This window comes from Falco cherrug, chromosome 3 (assembly GCF_023634085.1).
Source record: "Falco cherrug isolate bFalChe1 chromosome 3, bFalChe1.pri, whole genome shotgun sequence".
In the NCBI taxonomy this organism is placed as follows: domain Eukaryota; kingdom Metazoa; phylum Chordata; class Aves; order Falconiformes; family Falconidae; genus Falco; species Falco cherrug.
Window position 1 is genome coordinate 104,928,538 of NC_073699.1, and position 12,939 is coordinate 104,941,476.

The 12,939-nt window shown below is 63.2% G+C and overlaps 1 protein-coding gene and 1 long non-coding RNA gene across 4 annotated transcripts; both read left to right on the forward strand.

Moving 5' to 3' along the window:
- The first annotated feature begins 1,406 nt into the window (after nt 1–1,406).
- On the forward strand, nt 1,407–7,733 carry LOC102058894 (rRNA 2'-O-methyltransferase fibrillarin). Its single transcript, XM_055704866.1, is given in 13 exon segments — nt 1,407–1,424; nt 1,669–1,723; nt 2,588–2,746; nt 3,241–3,285; nt 3,288–3,327; nt 4,396–4,567; nt 5,180–5,312; nt 6,040–6,152; nt 6,874–6,897; nt 6,899–6,971; nt 6,974–6,997; nt 7,000–7,018; nt 7,590–7,733. Coding segments are annotated over 13 exon segments (897 nt in total). The 3' UTR covers nt 7,612–7,733.
- A 1,530-nt stretch (nt 7,734–9,263) lies between these two features.
- LOC114015785 (uncharacterized) lies at nt 9,264–12,933 on the forward strand. 3 transcript variants are annotated; one of them, XR_008731492.1, is made up of 3 exons: nt 9,264–9,359; nt 11,694–11,839; nt 12,320–12,606. It is a non-coding gene; the product is annotated as an uncharacterized LOC114015785 (long non-coding RNA). The 3 variants fall into 3 exon arrangements; XR_008731494.1 differs by lacking the exon at nt 9,264–9,359 and adding an exon at nt 10,983–11,071 and having other exon boundaries at nt 11,355–11,839; nt 12,320–12,832; XR_008731493.1 differs by lacking the exon at nt 9,264–9,359 and adding an exon at nt 12,892–12,933 and having other exon boundaries at nt 11,248–11,839; nt 12,320–12,785.
- The last annotated feature ends 6 nt before the right edge of the window (nt 12,934–12,939 follow it).

Sequence of the window (12,939 nt, forward strand, 5' to 3'; positions counted from 1 at the left end):
CCCCCTAGGACCCCCCAAACCCCCCATTTCTGTACCCAGATCCCCCCCAGCACCCCCAAAACCCCTCAGGACCCCCTAAATCCCCCCCCCGGACCCCCCAAAATCCCCGTTTCTGTCCCCAGACCCCCCCCCGGACCCCTAAACGCCCCTCAGAACCCCCCAAATCCCCCCCAGCACCCTCCGTGTTCCCTGGGGGGTCCCCAGGGGTCGTTTTCGGGGTCTCCGGCGGGCTCTAGGACCCGGGCAACCACTGCCGCTGCTGCCCTCCTGGGCACTTCCGCCCGGCTTGGGGCCTTGACGCCGAGGGGGCGGGACGCGCATGTGCGGTGCCGGGCGGGGCTTGGGGCGGCGCTTCCGGATCCGGGGCAGAGGCGCGTGTGGGCCCGCGTGCAGCAGCGGCGGGATGAGGCCAGGGTGGGGACTGGGAGGGAAGTGGGATGGGACTGGGGGCACTGGGAGGGACTGGGGGGTACTGGGATACGGACTGGGGGCCACTGGGAGGGCTGGGATTTACTTGGGGGGATTGCGGGTAATGGGAGGGACTGGGAGAGACTGGGGATAACTGGGATGGGAGTGGATGGACGTGGACTGGGGGCCCTGGAGGGGGCTGGGATGTACTGGGGGGGACTGGAAGGGGACTGGGATGGGACTCTGAGGACTGGGCGATAACTGGGAGGGCTGGGATGTACTGGAGGAACTGGGGGGTAACTGGATGGGACTGCGGGCCACTGGGAGGGATTGGGGGGTAACTGGGATGGGACTGGGGGGGTCAGGGATGGACTGGGAGGGACTAGGGAGTAACTGGGGGGGGCTGGGCTGTACTGAGAGGGCTGGGATGTACTGGGTGGAACTGGGAGGGGACTGGGTGGTAACTCGGATAGGACTGGGGGGGGACTGGGATGAACTAGGGTGGTAACAGGCACTGGGAGAGACTGGGGGGGTGACTGGGATGGACTGGGATATACTGGGGGCACAGGGAGGGCTGGGATGTACGGGGGGGCACTGGGAGGGACTAGCGTGGCACTGGGGGTAACTGGGAGGGACTGGGTGGTAATTGGGATGGGACTAGGGGTGGACGGGGGGGCACTGGGAGGGCTGGGATTTACTTGGGGGTAGTTGGGCTAACTGGGATGGGCTGGGGCACTGGAGGGACAGAGGGGGGACTGGGATGTACTGGGGGGCTGGGATGGGACTGGGAGGGACGGGGTAACTGGGGAGGGACTGGGGGCGCTGGGATGGGACTGGGGGGGTAACTGGGATAGGACTGGGATGTACTGGGGCATTGGGAGAGCTGGTATGTACTGGGGGGGACAGGTATAACTGGGAGGGATTGGGGGGTAACTGGGATGGGATTGGGGGCATTGGGAGGACTGGGGGGCAACTGAGAGGGGCTGGGGGTACTGGGGATGGCGCTGGAGGGACTGGTGGGTAACTGGGATGGCACTGGGAGAGACTGGGAGTTAAGAGGGAGGAACGAAGTGGCACTGGGGGCAACTGGGATGGACTGGGGAGCAGCTGGGGTGTACTTGGGGGGTGACCAAGAGGGTAGTTGACCTAAACTGGGAATACTGGGAGCCAGTGGGGGGTTACTGGGCAGGAGCTGGGAGCTCTCTGCAGCGCTCCTAGTCCCCTCCCAGTGCTCCCAGTTTGACCGGCGGCTCCCAACAGGGTTCAGCCCCCGGGGGGGGCGGCGGCGGCCGCGGCGGCTTCCGGGGGGGCCGAGGTGAGTGGGGCCCTCCCAGTGTTCCTAGTATGGCACTGGGAACCCCCATGCCCTCCCAGTCTGACTCCTCCCCCCCCCCGCCAGTTTACTTCCTGTCCCCTTCCCAGTATGCCCAGTTCCCCCCCGCACGCCCAGTTAGCCCCTGTCCTCTCCCCCAGTATGCCCAGTTCCACTTCTACCCTCTCCCCAGTACACCCAGTTCCTACTCTGTTCTCTCCCCGGTATGCCCAGTGCTCCCCAGTATGCCCAGTTACCATCTGCCCTTCCCCCAGTATGCCCAGTCACACTCCCAGTGTGCCTAGTTCCCCCCATCCCTTCCCAGTATGTCCCCAGTATGCCAGTTTCCCCTTTGTCCCCTCGCCAGTATGCTAGGTTGCACTCCCAGTATACCCAGCTTCCCTTTTGCCTCCTCCCGGGCATGCCCAGTTTCCTCTCCATCCCCTCCCCCAGTATGCCCAGTGCCCCTCCCCCATTCCCACTGCTCCCCCCCCTTCCCAGTGATCCCAGTAACCCCGGTACCCCCATTCCCAGTGCTCCTAGTAAATCCGGGTGCCTCTCCCCCCTTCCCAGTGCTCCCAGTAACCTCAGTGCTCCTCTCCCCCTTCCCAGTGCTCCCAGTAAACTCACGACCCCTTCCCCGATTCCCAGAGCCCCTCCCCCATTCCCACTGCTCCTCCTCCCTCATTCCCAGGGCTCCCAGTAATCACAGCACTTCTCCACCCCCTTCCCAGTGCTCCAGTAAACCCACTGCCCCTCTTCTTTTCCCAGTGCTCCCAGTAAAGCCAGTGCCTCTTCCCCATTCCCACTGTCCCTCCCCCCCATCCCAGTGCTCCCAGTAACCCCATTTTCCTTTCCCCCCCACAGGTGGCAGTTTTCCAGCCCCGCTGGGGGCGGGCTCCGCAGGGCGGGGGAGGGGCGGCCGGCCCGGGGGGGGAGGGGTGGGGGGGAGGGGCGGGGGGAGGGGCGGCCGCGGTGGCTTCAAGGGTGGCAAGAAAGTGACGGTGGAGCCACATCGGCACGAAGGTGGGTGGGGGCGGGGCTGGGGGGAGGGGAAGGGGAGGGGGGAGGGGCTGGGGTGAGGCTGTGGGAGGGGCTGGGAGAAGGAGGGGGCTCTGGGGGAGGGGCAAGGGGAGGGGTTGTGGGGGAGGGGGCTAGAGGGGAGAGGCTGTGGGGGGAGGGGCGGAGGGTCCTTGGGGGGAATGGGGAGGGGCTGCGGGGGGAGGGGCTGTAACTGAGGGAGAGACAAGGAGAGGGGGAGGGGCAAGGGGTGGAGGAGGGGCTCTAGGGGGGAGGGGTGGGAGGTCCTTGGGGGGAGTGGGGAGGGGCTGTGGGTGGAGGGGAGGGGCAGGGGATCCTGGGGGGAGGGGCTGTGGGGGAAGAGGGAGAAGCAGAGGGGGAGGGGCTGTTGGGGTGGGAGAGGGGCTGTGGGTCCTTGGGGGGAGGGGGGGTGGGGGTGAGACTCTGGGGGTAGGGGCTGTGGGGGCAGCTCTGTGCCGTGGGTGCTGCCCCTCCCCCAGGCGTGTTCATCTGCCGAGGCCGTGAGGATGCGCTGGTGACACGGAACTGGTGCCGGGGGAGTCAGTGTACGGGGAGAAACGGATCGCGTGGGAGGTACTGGGAGCACTGGGGGGACTGGGAGGGGCTGGGGAAGGGCCTGGTGGTAACTGGAGAGGAGCTGGGGGTGATTTGGAGGAGACTGGGAGGAACTGGGGAAGGGACTGGGGGTGATTTGGAGGAGACTGGGAGGCACTGGGATGGGACTGGGGGAACTGGGAAGGGACTGGGTGTGACAGGGAGGGATTGGGCGTGACTGGAAAGGGACTGGGAGTAAACCGGGAGGGACTGGACAAGCACTGGGAGGGCGCTGGGGGCAACTGGGAGGCACTGGTGCCACTGGGAGAGCCCAGAGAAGAGCACCAGGACGTTCTCCAGCTCCATACTGGGAGGTGATACTGGTGGTACTGGGAGGCTGGGGGTGTCCATAGGGCACCACAGCTGGTGGGTGACGTGTCCTCTGATGGCCCCATGATCATGATAATGACTTGTGGTGGTTCCACCAAGATGGTGGCCACCACCAGGACCTTCTCCAGCTCCATACTGGGAGCACTGGGAAGTGGCACTGGGAGGCTGGGGGTGTCCATGGAACACCACAGCTGGTGGGTCACGTGTCCCCCATGTGTCCCTGTCCCCATGATAGTGACTCATGGTGGTTGTCCACCAAGGTGCTGGTCACCACCAGGAACTTCTCCGGCTCAATATTGGTGGCACTGGTGGCTGGGGCTGTCCACGGGGCACCATGACCACCAGGTGGACTTGTCCCCCCGTGTCCCTGTCTCCGGGATGGTGACATCAAGGTGGTGGCACCAGGGTGTTGGCCACTTCCAGGATGGTGGCCATCACCACAACCCTTCTCCAGCTCCATACTGGGAGGTGGCACTGGTGGCTGGAAGTGTCCATGGGACACCATAGCTGGTGGGTGACATGTCACCTGATGTCCCCATGATCATGACAGTGACTCACGGTGGTGTCACCAAGATGGTGGCCACCACCAGGACCTTCTTCGGCTCCATACTGGTGGCACTGGGAGGCGATACTGCTGGCACTGGTGGCTGGAGGTGTCCATGGGACACCGTGACACCAGGTGACCTGTCCCCCTGTGTCCCTGTCCCCAGGGACGGTGACACCAAGGTGGAGTACCGCGCCTGGAACCCCTTCCGCTCCAAGTTGGCAGCCGCCATCTTGGGTGGCATCGACCAGATCCACATCCGGCCGGGGACCAAGGTCCTGTACCTGGGCGCCGCCTCGGGGACAACAGTGTCCCACGTCTCCGACATCGTGGGGCCGGTGAGGACACGGGGCCACCACCTGGGGGGAGGGGGAGGGGAGGAGGTGGCATCTGCATGGGGTTCTGGAGGTGGTATCTCCATGGGGTTGTTGGTGGTGGCATCTCCATGGGGTTGGGGAGGTGGTATCTGCGCATGTTTCTGGAGGTGGCATCTGCACAGGGTTGTGGTGGTGGCATCTCCAGGGGGGATGGGGAGGTGGCATCTGCACATGCTTCTGGAGGTGGCATCTTCAGGGGGCTGGGGGGGTGGCATCTGGACATGCTTCTGGAGGTGGCATCTCCATGGGGTTGGGGAGTGGGCATCTGCATGGGTTTCTGGAGGTGGCATCTCCATGGGGTTGGGGAGGGGCATCTGCATGGGTTTCTGGAAGTGGCATCTGCATGGGCTTGGGGAGGTGGCATCTGCATGGGCTTCTGGATGGTGGCATCTCCAGGGGGCTGGTGACAACGTGGAGGTGGCATCTGCATGGGCTTGGGGAGGTGGTATCTCTGTGGGTTTGGGGACAGCCTGGAGGTGGCATCTCCGTGGGCTTGGATCTGGAAGTCCATTGGGTGGTGGCCCCATGTCCCTGAAGATGTCCCCCACCATGAGGACCTGTCCCCCTCTCCAGGAGGGGCTGGTTTATGCCGGTCGAGTTCTCCCACCGCTCAGCCGGGACCTCATCAACGTGGCCAAGAAACGCACCAACGTCATCCCGGTCATTGAGGACGCCCGGCACCCCCACAAGTACCGAATGCTCATCGGTGAGGCGCCACCACTACTCCAGAAGGTTCTGGAGAACATCTGGGTGGCTTTCAGGGTGGTTTGGAGGTCTTGGAGAAGGTCTGGAGGGTCCTTCAAGGCACCTCTGAGATGTTCCTGACATAGTTTTGGGTTCTGTGAGGCTCTTGGAGGGATTTGGTGGTGCTGAAGAGCACTTTGGGGGTCTCTAGAAGGTTTTGGAGAAGATGTAGGTGGTCTTCAAGGTATAGTTTGGAGGCTTTCTAGAAGGCCTGGAGGTCCTTCAATACACCTCTGAGAGGTTTCTGAGGTGGTTTTGGGTTTTGTGAGGCTCTTGGAGGGATTTGGTGGTGCTGGAGAAGACTTTGGGAGTCTCTAGAAGGTTCTGGAGAAGATCTAGGTGGCCTTCAAGGTGGTTTGCAGGTGCTGGCGAAGGTCTGGGAGGGTCCTTCAAGGTGTCTCCAAGAGGTTTCTGACGTAGTTTGGGGTTTTGTGAAACTCTTGGAGGCATTTGGTGGTGCTGGAGAAGACTTTGGGGTTCTCTGAGCTCCTGGAGAACATCTGGAGGGTCCTTCAAGGCACCTCCGAGAGGTTCTTGGGGTGATTTTGGGGGGCAGGGCTGGGTTGACGGGGTGGCTGGGAGGTATTTTGGGGTCTCCCAGGTCTCGGGGACAAGTTGGGGGTGTCCGGGGTGGGGGATGGGTGGGGGTTGGGGTGCCCGTGACTGAGGTGTCCCCTCCCCCACCCCAGGCATGGTGGATGTGATCTTCGCTGACGTGGCACAGCCCGACCAGACGCGCATCGTGGCCCTCAACGCCCACAACTTCCTGCGCAACGGTGGCCACTTTGTCATCTCCATCAAGGTAAGCCACCAGTATGGGCTAGTATGCACCAGTATGGATCAGTATGCACCAGTATAGACCAGTATGCAGCAGTACCCGCCACTGACCAGTACTTGGGCACTGGGAGCTGGTGAGGACCAGTAATGGGGGCGCTGGGCACCAGTATGGACCAGTCAGGACCAGTAAAGGGCCACTGGGAACCAGTAAGGACCAGTACTGGAAGTGGGAACCAGTAGCAGCTAGTACTGGAAGCAGGAACCAGTAGGGACCAGTACCCACTACTGGGAACCAGTAATGACCAGTAATGGGGTGCTAGGAGCTGGTGAGGACCAGTAACAGGACACCAGGCACCAGTAAGGACCAGTAAAGACCACTGGGTGCCAGTAAGGACCAGTAAAGGGCCACTGGGCGCCAGTGGGGACCAGTACTGGGAAGCGGGAGCAGTTATGGGTCCCCAGGCTCCCAGTATGACCCAGTGACGTGTGCCCGGGGCTCCCTGTGAGCCCAGTAGTGGGTCTCTGGGCTCCCAGTAAGGCCCAGTGCTGTGTCCCTGAGCTCCAGTAAGAACCAGTGACAGGTCTCCTGGTCTCTGGGCTCCCATTGAGCCCCAGTAACAGCCCCCCAGCCTCCCAGTATGACCCAGTGCCATGTCCCCGAGCTCCTAGTAAGATCCAGTAAGGCGTGTGGCGCCTGCTGGGGGTCCCCCAGCCTCCCCCTAACCCCCCTCCCCCCCCCCCCCCAGGCGAACTGCATCGACTCGACGGCGGGCGCCCGAGGCAGTGTTCGCGGGCGAGGTGAGGAAGATGACAGCTGAGCAGATGAAGCCGCAGGAGCAGCTGACACTGAGCCCTATGAGAGGGACCACGCTGTGTGGTGGGGGTCTACAGGTGGGACTGGGGGGCAATGGGAGGGACTGGGGGGAACTGGGAGGGCACTGGGATGGACTGGGTGGGAACTGAGGGACACTGGGAGGGGACTGGGATGCACTGGGAGGGGCTAGGAGGGGACTGAGAGGGATTGGGAGGGGACTGTGGGTACTATGAAGGGCTAGGAGGGCACTGGGCGGAGAGTGGGGGGTACTGGGAGGGCATTGGGAGGCACTGGGAGGTGCTTGAAGGTCAGTGGGATGGACTGGGAGAGGAGTGGTGGGCAGTAGGATGGACTATGAGGGGACTGGAGGGGAACTGGGAGTTGGGGGGGGGGACTTGGGGGGCACTGGGAGGGACTGGGTGGAGACTGGGGGGGCACTGGGACAGACTGGGATGTGCTGGGAGGAGACTTGGGGGCGACTGAGGGCACTGGGCTGGACTGGGAGGGGACTGGCGGCCATACTGGGAGGGGCTGGTCCATACTGGGAGGGCACTTGGCCATACTGGGACGGGACTGGTGGCAATACTGGAGGGACTGGGCCATACTGGGAAGAACTGGTCACTGACCAGTGCCCCCTCTCCTCCCCAGGCCCCCCCCCAAGCAGAAGTGACGTCTTTTCACCTGCCACTCCCCCCCTCCCCTCCCCATTTTGGGGCAAATTCTGACGATTTTGGGGTTTTTTTGGGGGTGGGGGGAGGGGCGGGGTTTATTAAAATAAAGGGAAAAATGTGACTTATGGCTGGGGGGATAATTAGTGGGGGGGTAATTAAGCGGGGGGGGGGGGGGCACAGTTACTGGGGGGAGGGGGGGCAATTAGTCCCTGAGAGGAGTAATGGGGGGGGGTAATTAGCTGGTGGGGCAAAATGGGGGGGTAATTAACTGGGGGGTGTAATTAGGGGGGATACAATTAAATGCGGGGGGGGGGGGGGCACACACACATACACACACACACTTAAATGCCCGGGGGGTGGGGTGTAAACTGGGGGGGTAATTAGCTGGAGTTTGGGGGGCAATTAATCTCTTGGGGGGGGTAAACTGGGGGGTAATTAGCCCAGAGGGGGGCAATTAATCCCCTGGGGGGGGTAATTAGACCAGTGGGGGGTAAGCTGGGGGGGGGGGGTAATTAGTTCCAGGAGGGGAGCAGTTAATTCCCGGGGGGGGGTAATTAGGCTGGGGGAGGTAAATTGGGGATAATTAGTCGGGGGGGGGGGGCAATTAATCCTGTGGGAGGGGTAATTAGTGGGGGATGGGACATGACTGGGGGGGGTAATTAACCCTGGGGGGTGTAAATTGGGGGGTAACTAGCCCGGGGGGGGGGGCAATTAATCCCATGGGAGGGGTAATTAGTAGGCGGGGGGGGGGTGGGGGGTAAATTGGGGGTGGTAATTAGCCCTGTGGGGGCAATTTATTCCCTGTGGGGGGTAAATGGGGGTAATTAGCCCGGGGTGAGGGCAATTAATTGCCAGTGGTGGGGGTAGATATTGGGGGGGGTAATTAGCCCTGGGGAGCAATTAATCCCCTGGCGAGTAATTAAGCCAGGGTGTGTGTGTGTGTGTAAATTGGGGGGTAATTAGCCCCGGGTGGTGGGGTGGTGGGTGGTGTAAATTGAGGGATAATTAGCCCGGGGGGGTTAATTAATCCCCTGGGAGGGTAATTAGCCCTGGGGAGGGCAGTTAATTTCCGGGGGGGGCGGTGTAAATTGGGGGGGGGGGGGGGGGGGGGGCAATTAGTCTGAGTTCTGGGGCAATTAATCCCCTGGGGGGTAATTAAACAGGAGGGGGTAAACTGGCGTTATAATTAGCTGGGGGGGGTTAAATAAACCTGGGGGGGGTAACCTGGGGGGTAAGTAGCCCGGGGGGGGCCAGACTGGGGGAATAATTACCCCGGGGGGGGGGGGGGGGGTAATTAAACCGCTGGGAGAGGTGCTGAGCCCACCGGGGGTGGGTTCGGGGGGGGGCGTGGTTTTGCCTAAGTCACGCCCCCACGGAGGGGGCGGGCTCGGCGGCTGCGCCCTGCGCGTGCGCGGCGCCCTCCCTTTTGGGCGGGGGCCAGAGAGAGGGAGGTGCGCGATCGAGGGGGGCGGGGCAGGGAAGGGGCAGAGCGGAGCGGTGATTGGTTAGCAGGGGGAGCCGTGAGGGGGGCTGATTGGCGGGAGGACCGGGGGGGGCGGGGCGGTGGCGGGTTGTGGCCGCCATTTTTTTTCCGCGGAGGTTGCTGGGGTGGTTTGTTCCGCGGACGTTACTGGGGCAGCCGGGCCCGGGACTTCCACCCCCCCCCCCCCCCCCCCCCCCCCCCCCCCCCCCCCCCCCCCCCCCCCCCCCCCTCCCCGGGCCGCTCCGCCCAGCGCCGCTGCCGCAGGTGAGACCCGCTTCCCCCCCCCCCCCCCCCCCTCCCTTTCGCACGGTACCGGGCCCCGCGGGCCGCTCACCTCAGGCCGGGCCCGGCTCCGGGCCCCCGGGCGCGGCCCCGCCCCGCCCCCCCGCCTCACCGGGCCCCCTCAGCCGGTACGGTTCTGTGGCCCCGGTACCGGCTCCATCCCGGTTTCCCTCCCCCGGTGCCGGCTCCGTGTCTCCCAGTACCGGTTCCCCACCGCCCCCATCCGGCCCCGGTTCCCCCTCACCCCCATCCCGGTTCCCCTTTCCCAGTACCGGTTCCCGCATGGCTTCCTCAGACTGGGACCAGTATGACACCCCCCCCGACCAGTACAGGCTCCTTGGGACCGGTATGGCACACACCCGCACCCCGGACCAGTATGGGCTCCCCGGGACCAGTATACACACACATCCCTCCCCCGGGACCAGTATGCCTCCCCACACCAGTACAGGCTCCCCGGAGCCAGTATGATCCCCCTTGGGACCAGTATGACTCTCCCTAGACCAGTATGGGCTCCCCATGACTAGTATGACCCCCCCCGGGACCAGTATGGGCTCCCTAGCACCAGTATGACCCCTCCCTGACCAGTATGGGCTCCCCCCAGGACAAGTTTGACCCCCTCCTGGACCAGTATGACCCCTTCCAGGACCAGTATGATACACACACATCCCATACCAGTATGACCCCTCCTGGGCCTATGGTCCATCCCATACCAGTATGGCTCCCCCAGTCACGCACAGTACTAGTACACCTGTCCAGTACTGGAGTGGGTCTCCCAGTACTGGGCGAGTATTCCGGTCCTGGCCCACCCAGTTTCTCCCCCCAGCATCCCAGTTCCCTCCAGTCCCATCCTCGTTTCTCCCCCACTCCATCCCAGTCCTGTCTGAGTTCCTCCCAGTCCCCTCCCAGTTCGTTCCCCCCCCCAGCATCCTAGTCCCATCCCAGTTCCCCCGACCCAGTTCCAAGCCAGTTCCCCCCTATTCCAGACCACTTCCTCTCAGTTCCCCCCAGCCTCCGCAGGTAAACTGAGGCCCAGAGGCCCCCCTCACCAGTTCCACCTCCCGGTGTGTGTCCCCACTCTACTGGGCCATACTGGTTTCACTGGGTCCCTAGAGCCCCCTGGGACCCTTGAAATGGGGAGAGGGGGGGCACTAGGGACCCCGGGACCCCTGAAATGGGGAGGGGGGGGCACTAGGACCCCTGAAATGGGGAGGGGGAGTGGGGCTGAAACCCCTGAAATGGGGAGGGGGCAACCTTGGTACTCCTGAAATGAGGAGGGGGGCACTGGGACCCCAGGACCCCTGAAATGGGGAGGCGGGCACTAAGACCCCTCGGAGCACCTGAGACCCCTGAAATGGGGAGGGGGGCACTGGGGACCCCGGAACCCCTGAAATGGGTGGGGGCACTAGGACCGCTCGGAGCACCTGGGACCCCTGGTATTGATGGGTGAAGCCTCGGGGGGTCCTGCCCCTCCCCCCCCACTTTCGGGATGCCGGTAGCGCCCCCCTGTGGACACTCTCGGTAGACCCAGCCCATTTGGGGCTGGGGGGTGGGGAGGAGGGGGCAAGGTAAACCCCCGCCCCCTCATTGAAGCCACGCCCCCAGGTCTGACACCCCTCCCCCTAACCATTTCCCCTGCCCTTTTTTAAAGACACATACACCCCTTATTGCCCGAAGGGGTCTCCCCTTTCCCAATGGTCCTAAACCCCGCCCCCCATGTCAGGCCGCGCCCTCACCAGTGAGGACCCGCACCCTCCGGTGTGTCCCCCCCCCCATTTTTAAAGACACATACAGCCCTTATTGCCCAAAGGGGGTTTTCCCCTTCCTCCTAGGTCCTAACCCCTGCCCCCCCGTCGAGGCCACGCCTCTCGGTGAAGCCCCGCCCCTGGTCTGACACCCTGCCCCCTAACCTTTCCACCTGCCCCTTTTTAAAGACATGTACACCCCTTATGGCCCAAAGGGGATCTCCCCTGTCCCCAGGTCCTAAGCCCCGCCCCCATCGGGGAAGCCCTGCCCCCATAGGTCCCCGCCCCCCATTTTTAAAGACATACACCCCTTATTGCTTAAAGGTGGTCATCCCTTACCCCTAGGTCCTAAGCCCTGCCCCCTGCTGAGGCCTCTCCCCCTTCAGTGAAGCCCTGCCCCCTCGTTGAGGCCACACCCTCTCGGGTTCCTGCCTCCCCATTTTTAAAGACACATACACCCTTTCTTGCCCAAATGTGGTTTCCCCCCTAGGTCCTAAACCCCGCCCCTCATGGTTAAGCCCCTCCCCCAGGTGAGGCCCCACGCCCCTGTCTGACGCCCAGCCCCCTTCCCCAGATCTCCCAGTACATCCAGAGCCGGTTCTACTGGTCCCCTGAGGTGCTGTTGGGGCTGCCCAACGACCTGGCCATAGCCATGTGGTTCCTGGGCTCATCCTGGTGGAGATGCACATGGGCCAGCCCCTCTTCAGCGGTGCCAACGAGGTGGGTGGGGCCTGGGGGGGGAAGGGGGAGGGTTTGGGGTGGGACCACAGGGGGGGTCATCGGGGGGGGGTCAGGGTGAGGTGGGGGAGCTTGGGACGTGCCCTGACAGGGTCGAGGTGGCCTTGGGGATGTGGAGGAAGATGTCAAGAAGGTCATGGTGGCCTTGGAGACCATGGAGGTGGCCCAAACATGGTCATGGTGGCCTCAGGGGACCATGGAGGTGGCCCCAACATGGTCATGGTGGCCTTGGTGTCCATGGGGACATTCTTGACAGGGTCAAGGTGATCTTGTGGACCATGGAGGTGTCCCCCAACATGGTCAAGGTGGCCTTGGGGACCATGGGGATGTACCCAAGATGGTCATGGTGGCCTCGGGGACCCTGGCGAAATGATTGAGAGGGTCAAGGTGGCCTTGAGGACCATGGAGGTGGCCCCAACATGGTCAAGGTGGCCTTGGTGACCATGGGGACATCCTTGACAGGGTCAAGGTGGTCTTTGGGACCGTGGAGGTGGCCCCAATGTGGTCATGGTGGACTTGGGGACCATGGAGGTGGCCCCAACCTGAAGTTCAAGGACTTGGTGCGGCGGATGTTGGACAAGTCCCGGTGGCGCATCACCCCCCTTCTCTGTTCTCCAACACAACTTTTTGAAGGACATCCACGATAAAGCCACCAGCACCACCAAGAGCAGCGCTACCAGCCCCACCATGGAGCAAAGCGCCAGCACCACCAGCTCTGTCCTCCAGCTCAGGTGGGATGGGGATGGGGTGGTGGGTGGTATCTAAGGGGGATTGGGAGGTTGAGGAAGGAGGGGGAAGAGGCGTGGTTGGGTCATCAAGGTGGAGGTTGAGGTGGGTGGTGGCATGTGGAGGCACCACAAGGTCTTTGTTGAGTCTCAGCAGGTTCTGAGGAACCACCACAAGATCTTGTGGTCCCACCAGGCTCCAGGTCTGAGGAACCACCAGAAGATCCTGTGGCCCACCAGGCTCCAGGTTCTGATGGGGTGGTGGCCCATGGATCCGCCAGAAGATCTTGTGGTCCCACCAGGCTCCAGTTTCTGGTGGGTGGTGGCCCATGGAGCCACCAGAAGGTCTTTCTCCAG